General features: G+C 48.4%; 6 protein-coding genes across 6 annotated transcripts; 3 read left to right on the top strand and 3 right to left on the bottom strand.

Moving 5' to 3' along the window:
• Positions 1-321: 321 nt before the first annotated feature.
• On the bottom strand, positions 322-2,125 carry PEX2_049670 (putative pH signal transduction protein PalI; the record flags this gene model as incomplete). Its single annotated transcript, XM_016742242.1, has 4 exons — positions 322-326; positions 382-575; positions 634-1,885; positions 1,936-2,125. The coding sequence occupies 4 exons, from the start codon at positions 2,123-2,125 to the stop codon at positions 322-324; spliced, it is 1,641 nt and encodes a 546-aa protein (XP_016597572.1).
• Positions 2,126-7,700: 5,575 nt separating this feature from the next.
• On the top strand, positions 7,701-10,232 carry PEX2_049660 (DUF3433 domain-containing protein; the record flags this gene model as incomplete). Its single annotated transcript, XM_016742241.1, has 2 exons — positions 7,701-7,743; positions 7,837-10,232. 2 exons carry the CDS (start codon positions 7,701-7,703, stop codon positions 10,230-10,232), a joined length of 2,439 nt encoding a protein of 812 aa, XP_016597571.1.
• A 929-nt stretch (positions 10,233-11,161) lies between these two features.
• On the top strand, positions 11,162-11,761 carry PEX2_049650 (uncharacterized protein; the record flags this gene model as incomplete). Its single annotated transcript, XM_016742240.1, has 1 exon — positions 11,162-11,761. The coding sequence occupies one exon, from the start codon at positions 11,162-11,164 to the stop codon at positions 11,759-11,761; it is 600 nt and encodes a 199-aa protein (XP_016597570.1).
• A 338-nt stretch (positions 11,762-12,099) lies between these two features.
• Positions 12,100-15,050, bottom strand: PEX2_049640 (putative G-patch domain protein; the record flags this gene model as incomplete). Its single annotated transcript, XM_016742239.1, has 7 exons — positions 12,100-13,476; positions 13,543-14,047; positions 14,136-14,193; positions 14,237-14,329; positions 14,396-14,544; positions 14,633-14,847; positions 15,000-15,050. The coding sequence occupies 7 exons, from the start codon at positions 15,048-15,050 to the stop codon at positions 12,100-12,102; spliced, it is 2,448 nt and encodes an 815-aa protein (XP_016597569.1).
• A 1,190-nt stretch (positions 15,051-16,240) lies between these two features.
• On the bottom strand, positions 16,241-18,916 carry PEX2_049630 (Bacterial alpha-L-rhamnosidase; the record flags this gene model as incomplete). Its single annotated transcript, XM_016742238.1, has 1 exon — positions 16,241-18,916. One exon carries the CDS (start codon positions 18,914-18,916, stop codon positions 16,241-16,243), a length of 2,676 nt encoding a protein of 891 aa, XP_016597568.1.
• Positions 18,917-19,766: 850 nt separating this feature from the next.
• PEX2_049620 (Major facilitator superfamily domain, general substrate transporter) lies at positions 19,767-21,397 on the top strand (the record flags this gene model as incomplete). Its single annotated transcript, XM_016742237.1, has 3 exons — positions 19,767-20,364; positions 20,426-20,824; positions 20,916-21,397. 3 exons carry the CDS (start codon positions 19,767-19,769, stop codon positions 21,395-21,397), a joined length of 1,479 nt encoding a protein of 492 aa, XP_016597567.1.
• Between the last annotated feature and the right edge of the window lie 760 nt (positions 21,398-22,157).

Genomic DNA, 22,157 nt, shown 5'->3' with positions numbered 1-22,157 from the left:
GCTGTACATCGAAGTTCAGGCAGAGTACAACTCAGCAGCTAAAAGAAACACTCCTTCTCAACCGCCAGTGATTTGCGGCGGGTGTTTGAGAAAGAGATGAAATGTCTAATCGTCGTCCCAAAGGGAGAGCGTTGGTGGAGGAATGGAAACAAAAAAGGCACCATAACTCCATTCCCCATAATGACCCAGTGTGCCTTGAAATTGAGAAAAGAAGTAATCCGAATTTAGCGAGGAGAAGAAAAGTAAAGGGTATCGCAAAGCGTAGAAGAGGTGGAAGAATCGTGTCAAGCGTCATTGACACTCAGAAGCCAATAGAGATCATTAATCTAGGACAAGGTCAGGAAGGCTGCGTCAACACGTGTGATCTGTGGGGGTACTTACAGTGGACAGCTCCAGGAGTCAGAGAGGGGGGAATCGCAGATTCAGTAGGGGGTGATGGTCGACGAGCGAAACGGGGATCCACGTCTTCATAGTAAGTGGTACCGCTGTTGGTGGGTTGCAGAGGTTGCCCCGGCGGGCGCGGGGATGTACGAGGATCATTTCCACTCCAGGCCGAGCGAGGAGGAACGTAGGAACTAAACATAGAAGGTTAGTGGTCAATTTAGTGACAGTATTTGCAAATTTTCGACTTACCCAGGTCGACTGTACATGCTTGTCGGACTTTCCGGGGCGGAACTGTTGATTTCAGCTGACAGCGTTTGTGGTACGCTGCTCATTGGTTGAGTCGACTCATGCATATCGTACTGCGGCCGATGTTGCGGAGTCATCTCAATGGCTTGGCCTACCGTCTCCGGTGACACGGCCATGCCAATAGGACCAGGAGATGGCTGGCGCATCTGACCCGGTGGCCCATAGCTATAATGGTCATCCGTGGGAGGCGACACAGATCGACCGTATGCGTCAAACCCGCGATTGGGGCCGCCTGGACCGGGACCATAGCCCGCTGGGGGTCCTCGAGGTGGCATCATTCCACCACGACCTCCACGGCCTGGCATTGGCCCCGTGTAGCCACCCCGGGAGCCAGGGGAAGGGCCACGTGGAGGTCCCATGTATGGTCCTCCGCGTCCACCACGAGGTGGATATCCACCCCGCCCGCGTCCATTGAAGCCAGGCGGCGCTCCTCCTCTTCGAGAACCCATACTACCATCGGAGTATTGGGGGCGGATTCGCGGATCAGAGTGGTTCCGTGACACTGGTGCAGCACCGTACGCGCCCGGTCCCTGAGGTGGGATATTGGCAAATTCATCTTGCGGAGCGGGATAGGGAGCACCGCGATGCTCCGGGGGTGCTGGAATATCGCTCATCGGTGTCCGCGTATTGAGAGGAGTTCGGTCGTCATCACTGTCGCGCGTGTCAGTATGGAAGGATGCGAATGTTGGGCCCGAGTCTGAGTTGAGAGAGTTCGACACGAAGGCTTCCTTGGGTTCGACAGGATCCGGAACGGGGGGCGCAGCCACAGCTACAGCGGCGTTCTGTCGGTTGTAATAGTTCTCCCCGCTCATTTCGGCATTTTCCGCGATCCGGCGCTTTCTTGCCTTCCTGCTCACAAGGGTGCGGCGCATAGCACAGGTGACCACTCCGCAAGAAGTGAGGATGATGGTCGCGACCAGCACAATCCAACCACCCCATCCTAGATGCGGCACAAAGAGCAAGATATCGACGAGGAATGCAAGGAGAGTCACGAGTAGGGTTGGCAGCAACAAGATGAGGAGCGCCAAGAGGAACCGCGGCGAGTGGGAGGGCGCATGGAAGTGGGCCGCGATCGCCAGGCAGAGGCAGATGAGAGTTAGGAAGGCGGCGACTGGGTGGATTATGAGGATCGCAGAGAGTGACTTTCGAGCACTGGAAGGGAGATTGAAATCATCGCCGGTGCTACTTATATCATCTGCATGAAACTTAGCGGAGCGCAGGCAGAAACGTAGGCGAGAGACTTACTGCTCGTGTATCCCACATGGATATTGGTACAGGCGCTACCCTTGCAATATCCAAAGACACCATAATCGACATCTTTGAAAGTCGCTAGAGGAATTCCCTTAATAATAGGGGTTGAAAGACATGAGAGTAGCAAAAGCGCAAAGGCGATCAGCAGTAAGATGGTGAGGGGTGTCGCAGGCTTGAGCAACATGGTGAGGGGAGACCCTGGAGGTCAACCTTGCGTTTTTTTCCAGGCCAGGGGAAAAATCAGATAGAAACGAAATAAGCGATTAATTTTAATGGCCTAATGGCACACGCGACGCAAGAGTTGAGGTTCTATCTCCGCATTGGCAGGGGACATCCGAACCCGAGATCGAAACGAAATCTTTCAAGGCAAAGAAGTAGAAGGGGAAAAAGAAGCAAATGAGGGGAAAAGCCAAGAATTTCAGAACCAAAGGGAATTTAAAGAATCACAAGAATAAAGGAATAAAGGAATGACAAGAGTGCAGATAAGCCATTGGGAGAATCCGTGGGGAAGAGAGAGGAGGTTTGAATATCTGGCCTTAGGCACCAGTCAGATGATCCCATTTTGTTTCTACGTCTTGCTCTCTCTGCTATCCTACATTGCTTCTATCATTTCTCTATGATATGAAGATTTTCATCCTCTCTTGGCCTCCTCTTTCAATCCCACTTGGAGATTCCAACGTGAGGCTAAATGGGATGCCTGCTGCACGGTTCTCCTCTCTAGAATGCCGGGGTTGTTGGCGCAGAGCTGTTCTGCCTTCTCATTCGCTCTGCCCCGTCGAAGCGCCACTTCGGGACAGGTTGCCAAGCCCGGGCGTCGGAGTAATCATGGGCAACGCCTAGGGCAATTTCGAGCTTCTTGGTACACATGATCATTGGCTATACCCGCTGGCTATTTTGCCAACTTCTTGGGTCCTTCTTTATTGTACGGATCAAGGAAACAAGACTTCCTCTGCCGTGTCCGATTGGGTCCTGCTTTTGGTACCAAGTGACCATGAAGCTCATTTCTTCTTTCGGGTTAAAGACTTCAAAGAGCCAAGATATGTATGTTGTATGTATGGAGTACATGGTTTCAGAAGCCTCATCTTATTCATGGTGAAACGAGAGCCCGGTTTCTGAAATATTTTCATATGACATCCAATAGTCATATGTCGCGATCCATCAATGAGCACACCCTTCAAACAGAGCTCGCAATCTCGCAAGCCACACTCTGATCCACTAACGCGGCACAGCAATTCTACGTTCAGTCGGGAAATTTGGGTCCAAAAAACGCTTGGACCGGACTTTAACACCGTTGGAGTCCCACCTTTTTTAAATGAAACAGGCAGTCTCCACCGCGAAGCTAACTCAATTCTCAAACTTCATTCCATTTGCTAGAGACCAGATAAGGCTAAGCGCCTTTGGTGAATGACCAGTGGAAGTTCGTCTGTTCATGCAAGGTACTGCACAGGCTCTCTCTGAGCGCAGTTGATCTTCAAGTCATTAAGCTTAAACTTGTGACCTCACAGATCAATGGCTTCCTGGTAGGGTTTCACTGCCGTTCCACAGTCGTGTGACCACTTATAACTCAGAGACACCACTACATCATTTGACCTCTGAGGGACTGCTTAGTGGAATGAACGCCGTGTCTCTCAACGACGGTGTTCAACATTGAATTTTGGTTATATAAAATGGACATCGTCCAGGGCTGTTCTCGGTTCTAACCAATCTTTGCTCATATTGACTTATAGGGGCTTTAATAAAGCGTACAAAAGCTACAGGATCTTGCGATGTTACACATGATGATAGAGTTGCAATTCTTAGACCTAGGTGCATGTGGTTATCAGCAAAAGCCATAAGCACTTTACCCAAATTTCAAGTGTGTGACTAACCTATCTCCAAGGGTTGACCAAATTGATATGTACAGACGTCCCGCAGTTTCTTCTTATGTTTCCCTATCTTAATATGATGGTGATCAGTCTGACTGTTTCGGGGAAATTGAAGGTTCATGGGTCGTACAATTTTTGCGTAACCCAACCTGTAAATCACCGCGAGGCACCGTCTAGTTAGGCGTATAACTAGCTACCATTCCCGAATGTGACAGGGTTTTTGCACAACCGCTGAAATTTAATAGAAGCCTTGAACCAAGCGTAAGTTGAATCCATCAAGATACCACAGGCTAGAAGACTAAATTGATGAACTGCTCGCTCCAAAGTTGTTCATCTATTCCACGTGCGACAGGACATGCGCTGCCTATGGAGGTTTTTCAGTTGGCCAAAGCGGCAAAAATCCGACGACGAGGAGGGGCAACCATTGGAGACCTTTGACAGGGTAACTCTGGTTGAGTCATTGGAGAGCTCTCGGCTCAGCGGGGTCCAGGATACCCGGTCGACATCTGGTTTACAAGAACGCTATGTCAGATTCGGAATTGGAGGCGCTGGCAATATGCGCAAGTCCTGCTTCCCTTTCCTGGGTGTCCATGGGCTCTCGAGTCCACTAGGGTTTCGTCTTACTAACATGACATTTATGAACAGAGTACTTTCCCATAATGGACGAGAAATACGAATAAGTTCACATTGAATGGCGTTGGAATTTGGATTTGGCATCAACACCATGATAGAACCATGGATTCCCGTCAAACCAAGTTGCAGAGCGTAGCGAATCAATGAGCCCTTCCCTACCATGGAGTAGTAATAGAATAACAGGGGAAGATGGCAGTACTTCAATATTGCCGGAGTTCGATCTTCATTTTTTGCACGGTCTTAGGAAGAGCATAGGAGACTTTCTATACAAGTGCCAAGCTAGCCACAACTGTGAGCTACTAGTAGGTTTAAATATTGGAAACGTGATGACACACACTCGTGCATACCTATTCTGCAGTGTTTTGCTAAGTAGAAAGAGATATAATACAAACGCGGCAAAGCCCCACCACTAGATAAACTCCTCGACTTAAACCGCTGGCATTGCGTCTTTTACATCACGCAATTTTCCCAGACGACATATAGCGCTGCGTGTAGCAGGTGATTTAATAAGGGAAACGTCTCATCGCCAAGCAAAGTGTTTGTTACTCTCAGATGCCACATGCCATCCCATAGTACTACTGACTATATAGTCAGTATCCTTTCGTAATGTGTACATAACTCTTACAATACACACATTTTAAATCACCATCTACTATCGTAGACATCAACAGAAAGTATGATTCATGACAGCTGGTATTGGCGAAGGGGGGACGTCTGTCTTGACTCTGTGGCGCTCTTTGGGTCCCTTACGACGACGCATGGAATCGGCAAATGCGGCCGCGTACCGAGCTGTAAAATGCATTCGTTAGTTGATACTGACGTATGGAAGGGTAGAGGGTTGTCCTCACCTCATAGATTGACGCCACAATTGAATCGCTTGACGTGCTTACAGGGCCAACGAGCGCTCCTATGAACAACCAAATAGTGATTATTTGTTCCCTGGGGGGGGGTCAATTATGCCTTGCAGCAATCTGGGTGTTGGCATGTCCATCTTGCCTCCACAACGGACAGCTTCGGGAGCTTGTCCAACCCAGGTATCGCTTCTCTGTCCACGTCTTTAAGTGGAATTTCTTGCGATATCATCGGCCATGCCGCAATAAACCCCTCTTTTGGTTGAAATTTGCCATGCGCCTTCATAGAATGCGTTGCCGCATTGCCTGGCAAAAGAAAGTTTTATCGCAGTTTCCATCAAGCGCGCGTGGACAAGAGAACTATTTCTGAGCCTTTTGACCCTCAATACCTTGTGCGTGGCGAATAGCATTACTCTTGTTGGTTCTCGTCTGACTTCCTGCCAGAATAGAGGTGTTTGCTTTTGACAAAGGTGATACCATGAACAAGCCCACGGGAGACTAGTTGTCCCGTTTAGCCAACGAAGAGGGAGACCACACTAACTCACGGTTTCCACCGTGCTATATGAGATCCAGGTCAGCGGAGTGTCGTTGGCGCTGTACGCAAGGCGCTGTTCTCATCTGCATATCATGCAAATCGAAGCTCGTGTTATATGGGTGTGAGGGAAACTTCAAGCCTGATTCGAGGCCATCACTGAGACACTGGTAGTATTCATTAGCTATGTTCGATCGAGAAAGATTTGTATTGTATCATACATACCTCCTAACAATCCTTCGTGCATTATATATGGGTCAGGGATTAACGTTTACGAATAGTAAATAGAAATGTATCTGATGATGATATATTCCAGTGCTGCCTCTGGGTGGCTATATTGGTTGACCGCTTGGAGAGATTGTTGGAGATGAAGAACACCCACTAAGATGAAGCTATTTATATACCATTATGGAGACTAAGAAACAGGCCTTACAAAAAGGCAAACAAGGGGCAAATAAAATTTAGGACATGCACTGCCCAAGACGCCAGTCACATGAGAGAAATACAATCAGAACATGTATATCGCGCCTGGGAGGCTGCGATAGGACCCAGCACCAACTGTTAGAAATAGCACAGTGTGGGCATACAACCTATTGAGCCCAAGAAGAAAAAACGAGGAGTGAATGCAGGCACCGATATCATGGTCCCACGGGTTATGCATAAAGCTCGACATGTGACGGCAAGTAATGAATTGAAGGGGACCCTCTTGAAACGTTGAGGCCCAAGATATGGCATGACATCCAACTAATCCAAGGAACTTAAAAAGGCCAACGGAGCTGAGAGAGCCTTACAGCCTATAAGTCAAAGTTTCCCAAATAGTATATGCCAAGCTTCAAACAGAGCCGGGGAAGCACATGTGGTCGTTGAAAGAGGCAGACAACTTTCAAATTTAGCGTCTAATAACAAACGGCATAATTATCCATATTGGTCTCATTAATTCTCAACTCCGAAGCCTCTTGAAACAATCATTCATAGCAGATACTATTTGTATTAGTTTCAGTCAGTTCGTTCATCTGTGGCAACTGGGCTGGAGCCAGAAAGATTCGTTTAAACCAGAACACGTATGAGCACCCCAAACACTGTCTAATAAGAGACAATTGTACTCGATAATATGTTTCATACTGCCCTGGATACAGCCTTATGTTTTCATGTGGTGTTCAGCGGCCCGCGAAGCCCTAGTTCCAGCCACTGATACCAGCAAGGGAGAAAAGCAATTACAACACCACGCTGCATCATTGAACTGGGACCATTGACAATTTTTTGAAAACACCCTGCTTTTTTATTGCGTGTAGCAGCAATCTAGGATAGCAATTGTTGGCAATTATTGCCTTGGTTCTCCAGTGTGGGACTTTTTACGGGGATGCCAGGCAGAGTCTAGATTGTTACATTGTAGTTCTCGTCTGGCAAGACATACAGGGCTGTTGTTGAAATTGTTACCATGGAGATTTGGAACAAGTGAGATTGAAATTAAAATTTTGAAACAGAAGACGATCTGGTGTGAGACGTGGTGAGACTTAAGGAGATCGCAAAAAGGCCAAGCTTTAGGCGATAGATGTGCTGGTGATCGGGCCGCGAAACAACTCAACCATCTCCATAATTGTTCCTCGAATTCTCATTCGATATAATTTGTACTGTGATTCATCAAATTAATGGTATCTGAGTTGAAAATCTTCATTTTAATTCATCCCTATTGGCTTGTTGAGTGTAAACCTCGACGTGGTGGCTGGGGTGGCTGGGAAGCGTCACCCAGCACTATGGCAGACAAAAACCCGCTGGGCAGCGATTGCTGGTTCTCAAAAAATCCCTTCCTATCCCAAGGGCGTCGAGGAATGCTTCTAGATTGATTATAGTTGCGCGTGGGATCAATATCCAGCCAACATGACGAACCCGATCAGGAACTTCAGCCTGCGCAACGTTAACAGTACGTGCATATAAGAACCCCCGCCCCGCTGCCTTCTTAATTACAGACAGCGCACAGCTTTCAGAAGACTCAAGTCAACTGACTCCTATATAGCAAGCAGGCCGCAACTTGCCCGGACAGAATCTCAACAATCCGAGGCTGCTTCAGACGACTACTATTCATTCTCAGATCGAGCTCCATCTAGTCCTGAGAGTCTAGCAACAATCATGCGATTCAGGACTCCAGACTCCCATGCATCATCACCCGCCATGTCGCAAATAAATCTCGCCCAAGAAGATCTCGAGTCCCAACGCCCACCAACATCTAGCACAGTCCGCTTCGTAGAAGACAGACCGGCTCACATCAGTCCTATATCCGATAGCGCAAGATCATACGAGACTTCCCGTCGATCTCCAAGTGACTACCCGGGGCCAGCTCCAACCCCAGGCCTGGACAATTCTCCATACGTCCGGTTTGCAATCGACCAACTCACCGAGGATAGAACTCGGGGAGTCCAAAGGACTGACTCTATTTCCACCACGACGACAAGTGACTATCCAACCGACAGGTTGGTATGGGACGAGGGACTTGGTTATTTCACCCGCACACGCACCCCCATTCGACATGACACGCCTCCAGTGAGACCATCGTACACATCTCCTTCCCCACAGGCTTTGCCGCAAAGGCCAATGTCAGTGGACCCCGAGTCATTCATGGCTGTTGATGCGCCAGAGAATAGCTTGCTGTATCCCCGCTTGGACTACTTGCCTCTTCCTCTGCGGCCGTGGGCTTTGGCGCTCACGATATTTTGTTGTCTGGCGATGATGGCAGGTATAGTGTTTTGCAATGTTTGGTCCCGTGGCGAAGAGGGATTATGGAACTACCTGCGTCAAGGTGACTCGAGGTATTTTGTGCTTCAGTTCCTACCACAGGTCGCTGCCGCGCCCATAATCATCTGGTCATTTGTCATTCAGGCTGCGGTATATCGCATAGCTCCTTTTTCTATCATGTCAGCAGAACGACAGGAAGGTCTGGTAATGAAAGGCCTGCCTATCCTCTCAAAAAACTTCATCTTCCCCGACTTCTCCCATTTCCGACATGGGGAAGCCTTGTTCGGATTCTCTCTGTTCTCAATTTGGCTTTCAAACTTCTTCGCCATCCCTCTCCTCAGCTGTCTCTTCCAGGCAAAGCACTATATCATCGACGGAGAAGGTGTCTGGAGATGGGCTTCAGTTCAATCTGTGGGCTGGACATTAGTGGGATTATATGGTGTTTTGACATTAGGCCTGATGATGCTTTTCGTCCGTTTCCTTCGTGGTCGGTCTGGTTTGATGTGGGATCCCGTCAGCCTCGCAGATTTGATCTCGATCATTCAGCGGTCAAACATCCTCCATGATTTCGAGCACTCTGAGACAGTCCCATCAGTACGAGAATCACTTGATCCCCGAGTTCTTCGACTGGGGTACTGGAAACTCTCAAGCAAGACTGAGGTCTTCTACGGAATCGGCGAAGTAGATGCCCCTGTGCGCACCCCATCTCTCCACCAGACCGGCAAAAACCCGGAGAACCAACCACACGGACTTGCCAAAGTTCGCTTTGATCTTGAGGACAATGAGGCATTTTCCAATGACCCAAACGAGCACCACCTATACTCGCCATCTGCCCGTTATCGCTGGACACCTTGGTTCCTGCGCAAATTCTCAGTAGCTATTTGGATTATCGTTGTCTTCGCCCTCTTCATCGCTTTTGTCGCCGTCAGCTTCATCAACAATGCCATCGAGAGCGGCTTCCCTCCCAGGCTTCCAACACTCCCATCGACAACTGCATTCTCCTCCTCCAATTTCCTATACAGCTTCATTCCCGCCCTGATCGGCAACGTCCTCTTCCTCGCCTGGCAACCAGTCGACGTATACTTCCGAGCTCTCCAACCATACGCCGAGCTCTCATCCCCCAGCGGCGCATCTGCTGAACGGAGCATTCTACTCTCTTACCCATCCTCCTACCCCCTCCAAATAACGATCCAAGCCATCATCAACCGCCACTTCAAAGTCGCATTCATCTCCCTCATGAGTCTAATATCCCTTGGCATCCCCATCCTCGCTGGTGGCGTATTCATCGCCCTCTGGTTCCCCTCCCACGACGACATCCGCATTTCCGCCTTTTTGCCTGCATTCTACGCTTTGATTGGCTTCTGTGGTCTATATGCTCTATCTTTTGTGGCAATCTGGCCGGGTCGTCGTCGCTACCTCCCTCATGATATCACTACCTTGGCTGATCTGATGAGCTATCTTTATCAGTCGCCTCTTCTCTCTGATAAAATCCTGCGGGAGCCGAGGAGCAAGACTGACCTCGTCACTCGTCTTATTGTTGCTCCGCCCACGGAGCGCCAGCTGCCTTTGTACGGCTTTGGCATTTATGTCGGTCGTGATGGTAAAGAGCATCTTGGTATTGATCGCTTCCATCGCCCTGGTCGCAGTGACATGCTTATTACCACGGGTAATATGAAATAATTTCCTTGACGACTTTTTAGATAACATCTTCTGTGATGTTATTATCATTTGCATTTTTTTATGAACAAACTTATTGACGATTTTTTGAAGCGCGCTGAATTATGAACATATGAGAATGAGACATGTTTTTTGAAGGTTTTCGGTTTGCGCTATTGTTATCTGACAGTTGCATACTCGGCGTTTTTGCATACTTTATATACTTCCGATTGATTGGCGTTTTGTTTTGGTGATAGATAGAAGATAATTCATTCAATGACAGCCTGGATCTACAGTTTCCACTTGAATCAATCGCATATGCACCACATTGAAGCCAATACTTGGACAATACTTAGATAAAAGGGTAGCTCGAACTTATACGCATGAGAAGTGTCAGAATTTGTAAATTGACATTGCGATTGACCAATTTTCATCATGAACTTTACTTTCTGCGCTATACTATCGCAATTGCTATGGAATACGCTTATTCAGTGAGATATCCGAGCTCGCCGATGATCTAGCCCTAAAAACCCCAATTATCATTCAACCTCATCTACGATGGAGCCATGTGTTGCTTATAATGTCCCGAAATGGGGTATTCCCAACCAGGCTGTCTATTTCGCATTGTTTCACAGAAACACGAGTCCAATTTCCACCAAATTGTTGCCATGTCCAGGTAGCCAACCTCCCAGATCCTCGGTGAGATTTGGGTCACGTGCTGATCTGCAATATCATCTCCGCCTCCGCACGGATTTGCTTCATTCACGAGCAGCAGGACAATCCCTCGGATACAGTGCTTTGAGTTATCCTCGCGAAAGAAAGCCATTATCAACCAACCTCTCCATTCAATCTCGCGTCGCTTTCCTTCGGCATTTATCCATTTCCAGATCATTCAGCTCTGTCTCGCATCACCCACCAAAAGATCCTCGTCTTCACACACACCCCGCATAACAATGGTATCACTATTCGGCTGGGGCTCAAGCCCAAAACCCGAGTCGAGCGAACCAAAACCCCAAGAAAAGCCAACACCCGATGAATCCGCACCCCCAGCACCACCAGCACAAACACAAATAGCCCAAGCACCCTCGCCCCAATCAAACACAAACCTCAAACTCTTCTTTGGAGGAATGACTTTCTTCGCGCTATCGGTATTAGTCACACGCCGCGCCTTCCATAAGAAACGCATGGCGTGCATGCCCCCATTCTACACAAGCTCGACGTACCACCAGCCGCACTCGAACTCCGCGGCCGACGCGTTCGAGGCTCTGAATCTGGCGACTCTCAATGTGGTCTCGTTCGGGTTGATGGCCGGCGGTGCAGTCGGGTATGCGTTGAATATTAATGGGCTTGAGGATATGCGGAGAGTCGTGCGGAATGGGTTGCAGGGTGGCAGCGATGCGCCTGTGAAGACTGATGAGGAGCTTGAGACGGAAGTCACTGAGTGGGTTACCAAGATCCTCGGTGATAAGTTTGAGAAGCAGTTAGAGAAGGAGAAGATGAAGAGGGCGTTCCGAGAGGATAAGGTCGATCAGGATACTAAAGAAAGTAATTGATTTGAGGGATCTTCAAAATATTCACATGTACACACACCACTCCGGGGCTACACTCTACTCATGATTTGATACCAACTGTACATTACACATATGCATTTACTGGGCGCGGATCGTCGATTACAATGGAAAGACACCCGAATGGGTGCGAGCAAGATTACATCGTACAGGTTCATTACATAGGTATCATAATCTTACATACAATCGGCCACCCAGTTATGGCACACAAGGTGAACATCGGATATTTCCCCCCTCACTCACTTTCACTTCAACCCGCCTTCAAACTTCAACCACTCCCACCCTTTCCACCCGTAATCGTACATTCAACCGCCCTGAATTAATCAGGGACGGTCCAGCTCGTCGTAGCGCTGGCGTGCGGCATCCTTGGTCTTCTCCAGGAATTCGTCGTACCGACCCCTGGTGTTCCGCCCAGCTTCCTCAGTTGCCTCACCCAGTCGACTTCCCTGCGCACCCAGTCCCACACCCTGGGCATAAATTTCAGTAGGAATCGGCTCGGTCACGCCGGTTCCTTGGGCACCGAGGCCAGATCCTTCGCGCCAGCCCATCTTGGTGAGAAGAGAAGCACCGATAGTGTTAGTCTGCACGGGTGTCTCCTCCTCCTCTTCTGGTTCGGGGGCCTTCTGGCGGGCATTGGCATCTTCACGTCCGAACGCCTGGCGACGCTCCTTTGCACGGTCTCGGTATTCTGCGGGCGCCTGCACGATATCCTGGGCGATACCCGCCTGCTTAAGCTGGTCTAAGCCCCACTTCATCGCCTCTTCATCGTTCAGTTCCTTTCGATGGCGTTCGCTGAAACGGTCGTGTACGTAGAGGTCTCCCGGGGTACCAAGATCGTTGAAGCACAACAGGCACCAGTTCCGTTCCAGGTCTGCAAAGGATCGAGCGGTTGGAGGGATGGAATATTCTCGCTCAAGTGCGTCGCGGTATTCGTCTTTGCTGCCTTCATAGTTTGGAGTCGGCATGGGAATGACACCATAGATAATCAACCAGCATACACCAAGCTCCCTCAATTTGACATCCTTCAGCTTTTCGCGGTGGATTGGACTGGCGTACGTGTGCCATCTGAGATGTCCAATATCCACAAAATCTTGCATGCACAAGTAGCAGCAGAGCTTTTCCCAGTCTGCAAATGATGGACGCGGTAGATTAGCTTCATGCTCCGAGACAGGCAATCCAGTAGTAGCTGGAGCAGCCGATTCAGTTGTCAGAGCAGCCGGTTCCGTGTCTGGAGCTGCTGACTTCGAGCCCTCTGCGGGGTTTCCAGCATCATCTCGGTTGATTCCATGTAGCTCAGCGTGACGGTCACTCCAGAATTGGAGCTGGGATGGCATTGCAAGTTTCTTAGTATTCGCACTGGTCGTAACATCGGCTTTTCTCTTTTTTCCCTTATCGGAGTCCTTTGTGCCCTTGGCTTGGCCGTCTCCATGGTTGGAAGCTGTCTTGTTGGCTTTCTGCTCCTGGGCCGCATCATCTTCCGCGGTTGACAGCACAAGTTCCGTCACATACGCTGCATCATCCCAGTACATCAACTTCAGCAATGGGTTGTTAGATGGGCTGAATGTGTAGTAGCTAGCACCGGATTGGGCGTTCATGACTGGAACAAACACTCCGCCATGAATGTAGGTGACCAACACCGGCTTTGAGGAGATGGTAAATTTTTCGAAAGACTTGAGTCGCGTCATTGCAGCTTGTGCATCCTGGAATGTGTTAGAGTTGGAAAACAAAAAGAAAACCAATATAGGAGACGGATGAAACAAGCATACCTTAATTCCCGCGAATTCTGCGAATCCGTAACGCCAGCTGGCATTGGTTCTGCGATCACGCACAAGGAGCACGCGACGGAGAGAGCCTTCACGCGCTCCCAGGTTGCTGTCACCAGTGGTTGAGGCTACCTTTGATCCCTTCTTTTGATTATCAGGGGCGCTATCATTGGTACCAGATGGCCGATACAGTTTGGCAACTCCTTTTGCAAGAAGCTCCTCTGTAACAGACGCCTCTAAACCACGGATCAGGAGGAACTGGGAAGGCTGGGTCTCAGGAGCGACATCATTGTCACCATCATTAGCCATCTTGGGAGCCGGAACTCCAGGGGGGCCGGTAGGATCCATATCTGCTTGGATGGTTAGTGCTGGAAGGAGAGATGGATGAGGGCAGAGATGGGTGAGAGCAGAGATGGGTGAAGGGAGGGGAGGTGATGGGGTACGCACCGGGTCGTGAGTCACCGCACTTGAAACAATGTGGACGTGTGGAAAAGTTGAGAACGAGACACTGATGTTGTAAGCGCAGAACAATAAGTGCGTAGGTACCTCCGAGCTGGGAAGGAGTATTCCAGGCCAGGGCCGCCGCGTTTACTTACCTTCCTGCAGTTCCAGTCGCTTGCACCTTTTGCACGAGCTCTGTCTTCTCTCTCACGGCTATAAGCGATGCGTACTTTAGTACTTCTGTCGTTTGTAGGACCATAGAAGAATATGGAAGGGTGGTTGCGTTCGACAAATTCGCGGGATGCGTCAATTGTGGAAAATCGCAGGAACCCTAGTTGCCGCGACAACTCTGTTGAACACAATATCAGGTTAAAACGATGCATATTCTTCAAGATTGTCTGCCACTTTCACATACTCGTCTGTCGGTCACGAATGACCCGAATATCTTCCAGGCCGTTGATGTGATAAGCATTGCTGAGTTCAGCCGCGATCTGTGTATTAATGAGCACATTGTCAGCATTTGTCGTCGACAACGCAGATATCCAAACTCCTGATCCGGCTGATCTGCCTGGCCGGCTCACTAAGTTTAATAACTCACATGTTCTTCTGTCATGTCTACTGGAAGACCATCCATCATGACTTCTCGGCTCACCTGTCCCATATGGGGCTGGCCTCGACGAGGGCTGCGAGTTCGACTTCGATTGCCGCTCGCGCTTCGATAACCCTCTCGGTCTCGGTCTTTGTACGTGTTCCTGCCCCTATGGGGTGATGAATTTGAAGTTCGACGGCGATAATCATCGCGATCATTGCTACGGTAGCCTTGTCCAGATTCTCGGTCTCTGGGGTACTCGACTCTGCTGTCGGCCGCTAGTCTTCGAGGAGGCGAGCGTGCACGATCTTTATTCATCAATTCGAATGAAAATGAAGTCAGCCTCAGTTCAATATGATGTGGAGAAGTTGGCACTGTGCCGAAGGTGTGCATGGGCTTATACACCATTGACGTGCGGGGAGAAGCTTACCAGGCGAGCGAGATCGCGATCGATCATCATACATGCGCCCATCGCGATCATTCCGCGAAGGAAAGGGTCGACGAGCAGGTCCCGAGGGAAATTTATCATTCCGATACGGAGGCGCCATGCTTCAAACGCATTCGAAAGACGAGTGTGAGAAAGAAGGTGAATGACAAAGGTGTGTATGTGAGGTCCAAGTCTCGGAAGGATAAACCAAGCTACGATAACGATAAGGGATCCACTCCATTGACCTCGGAATAAGGTATTCCCGCTCCTACAGCAGTCGATCTTGTGACAGTGTCGATCTTGTGACAGTGGGACCTCCGAAGTATTGGGCCGCACTACAGTACCTTCACATACCGCCTTTCGTGTGGAGGTACACAATTCCACCCAATACTTTGGTGTCCCACTGTAGATCTACTATGGAGGTGGGTGAGTCTTTTAGGGTACAGAGTAGACTGTTGTAAGTAGTGTTCCGCAAAGCCCATAAATGGGCCCGACCAGCAGTGGGCTCTGGGCCTAAGTTTCGAAGCCCTACCCAACCCAAAGCCCATCAATGGGGGCCCATAAGGCCCCCCCAAGGGGGGTTTACCCAGCATCTTGTAATCGCCGTATTCTAACTTTCTACTTATTATATAGAGTTTAAATTTTTAAAATTTATAATAGTTACAGCCATATAAGAATACATTTTAAATTTTAATAAAATCTAATAAGTAGAGGTCGAGACACCGTAAAAAATATATATTTTGATATATATTTTAGATTTATATAGGAGTACTACTACTTTGTAAGTAAAATTCTATAATTTATAAATTATCGAAATAATATAGTTTCTTACGTTTTTAAACGTGATATAGAGAGATAACTAGTAATTAATTCTAAAAGATCTAAACTAATAAATATATTTCGATGCGTCTCCTTATTAATATAGGTATAACAGTAAGGGCATACGTATCGCGTAGAGTGTTGTAAATAGAACTGGAAGACACACCGGTTTGGAAAAGAGAGATGATCTTATCTTTATAGGGGCTAGGATCGATGGTTGGTCGTACCATTGTAAAGTGTACGTAGATATACAGCAGAAGTTGAAATCAGTATACAAATTGATATTAGTGTATATGCTTCGAGAAGGAAGTGATAAAATAGGCTGTAAGGCAGCCTGCAACGAGAGAGTTTTGTTCGGGTAGTCCCATTAGTCGCCCGTAGGTATGGTAGATATGTATTTAGTACATGAGATCCTTCTATTGCATCTATTCAATATTTCTATCCCAAGGACACGGAAGGGACTCATCGGTGGGAAATGTTTCTCGTTGGCCGAATGGTAAGACCAATGGCTCTGGTGGCCATTGTGTCGACTGGTATGGAACTTTCCAGCTATGCGATCCTGATCCAACCTGTTTCACTTCGCCTGATCCTGGCAACTTGACGTCCGCCGTGGTGTTAGGAGGAATTCGAACCTCAAGACAAATACTCTCATCCTGCGATTCTGAATCTTGCATAATCTTCCATCTCACTCTATACATTCCATATCCACTTAGGTATTGGCCGTCCGCCCATTTCAAACCGCCTCCAGGAATAGGTTCGATTTTGATGGTCTTCCAGCCGGCTTCCTCAATGCGCAATCCGATAATAACACTGTGCATCCAGCTTGCGACAGCTCCCAAGGCATAGTGATTGAAGCTGGTCATGTCCCCTGGATTGATTAAGCCATTGGGCAACATACTATCCCAACGTTCCCACACAGTAGTAGCTCCCATGGTCACCGGATATAGCCAGCTTGGATTCATCCGGGACAGGAGCATACGGTAGAATACATCAGTTAGTCCAACTTTGGACAAAGCATGGCCAATATATGGGGTACCAGCGAATCCTGTACCAATTTTGTATCGGCTACTTTCCAGTATAATACTAGACAGGTAGCGAGCAGCGTGTAGTTCTTGCCTTTCGGACGGAATCAGGTTGAACTGAATCGCAAGTGCTAACGCGGTTTGAGTGCAATTAGCCACAAGGCCAGCTGGGGTGATGTATTCGTGACTGAAAGCGGATCGAATCTTCTCGGATGCCACTGTGTATGTCTGGGCATCTGCCTTCTCCCCTAATATGCCACTGATGTTCTTCATCAATGTGGTTACATGAGCGAGGAACGCGTCTGAAACAAAGGTTGGATTGGTGGTTGCTTTTCCGCAGTCATCAGGAGGAGCAGCAGGATCGAGCCAGTCTCCAAGTTTCCAGTCGGAGATATAATTCCACAGCAGATTTTCACGACGTGGGATGACATCCAACCAGTCCTTCATACTTGAATATTGTCGAGATAGCACCTGTGAATCACCGGTCGCTCGATACAAGGACCAAGGGAGCATCACGGAAACGTCTCCCCAGATCGCATGTGCATCTTGATTGAAGCCATCAATCACATTTGGAACTACCAGCGGTACAATCCCTCCAGCCTCCTTCTGTTCATACTTGAGGTCATCAAGCCAAGTCTTCAGAATCCCTCCAGTACGGTAGAGATAGTTCCCCGCATCAGCAAAGACATTGATGTCACCGGTCCAACCAAGTCGTTCGTCTCGCTGCGGACAGTCGGTTGGTATCCCGACGAAGTTCCCTCGCATTGACCAGGAGATATTCTCATGAAGTTTGTTGAGCAGAGGATTCGAGCATGAGAATGAGCCTGTTTTCTTCATGTCTGTATGGATCACAATGGCCTTCACGGAATCTGTGCTCAGGGCACCTGGCCAGTTATCCACTCCCACATATCGGAAGCCATGATACGTGAAATCTGGCTCCCATTCGAGAGTGCCATGGCCATCCAGGATTACACTATCTCGGGCCTTCGCATTCCGCAAGGTATGGGTGGCGCATTCTCCATCTTCAAGTACTTCAGCGAATTGGAGCTGGATTTGATGTCCTGTGGTACCTCCAGAGACCTTGATTCGAAGCCAGCCCACCATGTTTTGCCCCATGTCAATGATAGATTGGCCGGAAGGACTCTTCAGAATCGCAATAGGTTGGATCTCTTGGGTGCGCCTTATTGGTGGACCATCCGGGGATTCAAGACGATCGGTTATTGGTCTGCAAGCCACTCTCCCCCACTCTGTGTCCTGAGACAATGACTGGTTTGCGTCGAAGACTTCACCATCATATAGCTCTGCAGAAATAGTTGGTCCATATCCCCATTGCCATTCGCTGTCTGTTCCCATCGTAATAGAGTCCCCTTCCTCGTACTCAATTCGAAGGAGAGCAACGAGTCCAAGGGCAGAGCCGTATATATTCGTCTTCCCAGCACCCCAGCCAAGGCGCCCACAGTACCACCCTGGGGCAACGGTGATATGAAACGTATTGAGGCCGTGATCCACAAGAGAGGAAACATCGAATGTTTGATATGTGAGCCGGTTGGTGTAGTTGGTCCACCCCGGCGACAGCACGTGGTCACCAACGGAGCTTCCATTCAGCTTAGCGGTATAAATGCCGTGAGCAGTAACATAAACACGAGCCCGACGGATGGGTTTCTGAAGAGAGAATTCTCGCTTGAATACTATCGGCCGATGATAATTCTCCATCCGCTCTGCGGTCTCAGCTTCAATGATATGGCACTTCCAGTCATCCTGATGAAGTAGGCCAGTTTCAACTCTTGCTATGTCGGACCATTCTGTCAAGTTACCCTTCTCATCTGAAGCGCGAACCCGAATCAGGGCAATTTCCATTGACAACAAGGGCGTTGTAGGCCATGGAACAAAGAGACATTGGTTTGAGTGAAAGTCAAACGTTTGCGTGGCCCCATCGCGCGAGATCTCAATGGCGTAAGACTGTTGCATCCAGTTCTGATCTTCTCCTGAGTAACTCCACGAGATCCGAGGGCAATCTTCTCCTATACCAATATCCCTTGCTTCATGATACTCGAAGCGGATATCGATGACCTTCGGCATTGTGAAATGGCAAATTGATGCGTTGAGACCTCCAGTACTTCCGTGTAGGTTGTCGTATAGCAGGAAAGAAGAATTCCCTCGCTACATGCCAAATTTAGCTGCAAGATAGCCAAGCACTATCACCTCCATGTCTCGGGGGGAGATAACCCGGCAAATGCGAGTTGAGATGAACCTGGTGATGCGTCTAAACAATCACAACCGATAAATTAAAAGTAGAGCAAACTCCCGAGGTCAATCTTGGAATCTACCCAGGTAGGCATGCGGGGATCGTCCAATGAGAGGCATAAATCGCCGCAATGGCTGGTTTAATGATATTTTATTGGACAATGAAAGGCCATTGTGGAGGACTTAATACCAGATTGGTAAAGTTAATTTTTACTTTCCATGATTGCCCACGAGGCTAATATCTGAGAGTAGCCAAACCCGTTGCATTTTACAGAGTACTCCGTGCTTATTTCTTAAACCCGACAAAACGCGAAACCCCGATTCATCACTATCCCAATTTCGCCAAGTAGTCCCCCGAACAAATCTCTCGGCAATTCCTCATTCCTTTCTATCCGTTTCCCCATGGGGCTCCCCGCTTTCCAGGAAATAGCCCGAAGAAAGACAGAGTGCAGGTCAAATTTCATGAAGCCTGCCAGTTTCGGCTTGGTTTTCCGCGAAAACCTCCGCTGTCTACAACCCTCCTCATTCCTTTCTCGTCCCCGCAATCTCTGTGGAGCAACGGGAATTAAACTTCCTTCCCCGGATTCGTGGACATAAAATGGGGTTGTTGACCACCGTTCAACCTTTTTTTCATCCAGGTTGCTCCCATTACTATTTTATATCATACTCCTCGTTGATTTCCACTATGCAGTCCCGTCTTCGATTGCTACTTTGTGTAGCTGCTATCTCCCTTGGCGGTGCTGTGATCGGTATTGACACCGGAATCATCGCAACAGTGATTGCACAGGATTCCTTTAACAACTTTATGTTCCCACCGGGGACCAAGAATGCGTCTAGTCTTCTAGGGGCAATTGTTGCCATGTCTTCAACAGGCTCAGCAATAGGTTCTTTGCTTTGCGGACTCACCCTCGAAAAATTGGGTCGCAAGTACACTATCATGATCTCGACCCTGTTTACCATCGTTGGGGCGGTGTTGCAGACCGCCGCTAATGGAGTGATCATGATGATTATAGGCAGGTTGATCTGCGGTATCGCAACTGGAATTCTCAGCCCCTCCATCTCGGTTTACATCTGCGAATTAGCCCGACCACAGGAGCGAGCGAGATTCATTGGAATCTTCGGCCTCATTATGGCGATCGGATTCTGTATTGCGAATTGGATTGGATATGCATGTTCCTTCGCCCATACTTCTCACATATGGCGTCTTGAATTAGCTATGCAGTTCCCTGTGGCAGTGGTGTTGCTCGTTTTCTGCATTTTCCTTCCTGAATCCCCCCGTTGGTGTATGTATAACATCCCCATGTCGCAGTTAACTTGTCACCTCTAACATTTATTTTACTGTAGTGGCGCAAAAGGGCCAGGCAGAGAAGTTTGAAGCCGTCATTCGTCGCATATACGAGTCGGAACCCGAAGAAGTCATCCTCAAATTGCAACTTGAAATTCAGAGCCAACTTGCCATCGAAGCGGCAGAGCGTGAGAATTCGACTCTCGGCCATGCCCTGATCGAGTTATTCAGCAGGAAATTCATCAAGCGGACAGCTCTTGCCATTGCCGTCATGCAAGTTGGAATTCTCAGTGGTTCCCTCGCTATTCAGAACTACCAGTCTCTCATGTATGAGGCTCTTGGGTTCAACGGTACAGAGGTTCTTCTAATCAGTGGCTGCTATGGTTTCATGGGAGTCATTGGGCAATTGATAAACCTTGCTGGGGTTTCTGATCGCTGGCCTCGGGTCCGCACTATGTGTAAGTTATTCTTACTGTCATACTTTTGCGTCCTTTTCCCTCCATGATTGAGACTCACTTTTAGTAACATGCTGTTAACTTTGATACATAGGGGTTGGATGCGTTGTTCTTGCTGCCATGTTATCCATACTAGCAGCACTTTCTAAAGAATACGGCAGTGGCAACAATATTGCTGGTGCTCGTGCTGGGATAGCATTCATCTTCATCTACTCAGCATTGTACGCTGTATTTTTCAATTCTACTTTATACACAGTCGCCGCAGAGACTTTCCCTCAGCATTTGCGTGGTTATGGGACTGGCGTCGCAGCGCTTTGCCAAGGCGTCTCTGGCATTTGGATAGGTCAAGTCACCCCTTACGCATTTGATGCGATTACTTGGAAGTACTACTTTGTTTTCATTGGCTCTCTTCTCGCCCTGGGTGCACTATATGGCACTTTCTTAGTCGAAACAAACAATGTTTCTTTGGAAGAAATTGCAGGAAGGTTTGGTGACCATGTTGTCTCTTCTGATAAGATTGATAACGCCATTGAGGAGAAACGAGCGGATCGGACAACAGAGCATATTGAAGGGTAATTGGTAGAGCTCCGCAAAGCCCGCAAAGCCCGCAAAGCCCATAGCCCAACCTAACCTAACCCACAAATGGGCTGGGCTTTGGGCCCGGGTAAGGGCCCATTAAGCCCAATTAGCACCAAATAATACAAACGTTTTGCAAAACATGAAATTTTTGTTTCCTTATGTTTAGACCCCGTTTCTAGCACTTATCTGACGGTAATATTTTAGGGCGTTATTGGAAGGATAACGGTGCGATTTCAACGAGAAAACTAAGCTGGGGAGGAGAAGAAGGAGAGAAGAGAGTAGAGAGTGTGTGAGCGGATGGAGAATCTCTAAATTCATTCATGGCCGAAGTAGAGTACCATACTATCACGAAGAAAAAAAATGAGTAAAATATTTTTCTCTTTATCGAGGAATACCAACAAGTCGCTATAAGCACAGTGTCAAGGCGCTCTGGTATTTTTGGCCATGACGACTCGGTATAACTTGGAGCTTGAATCATAGGCTGAAAATAGTTGTTCCGTTGATCGCCGGGTTCTTTGTTAGGAGCCTGAATTTCCATCCAGACAATGATTTCTGGGTCAAACGACTTGTCTCCCATCGTTTCGGGTCGATATTGTATTGGTGAGAGCACCAATACTCTCCTTGAATTGAGTGAAGGATTAAATGTGAGGAAACTGGAGAGAAACAGAGACTACCTAGAGCTAGACCCGTGTGCCTTGCCAAGTAGCAAGTCCTGTTTAGGACCGAGGCTGCCAAAAACTGAGTGGTTGGGGGGGGG

The sequence above is a fragment of the Penicillium expansum genome (genome assembly GCF_000769745.1).
Source record: "Penicillium expansum strain MD-8 chromosome Unknown contig166, whole genome shotgun sequence".
Taxonomy (NCBI): Eukaryota; Fungi; Ascomycota; class Eurotiomycetes; order Eurotiales; family Aspergillaceae; genus Penicillium; species Penicillium expansum.
This window is presented reverse-complemented; position numbering and strand designations above follow the sequence as displayed.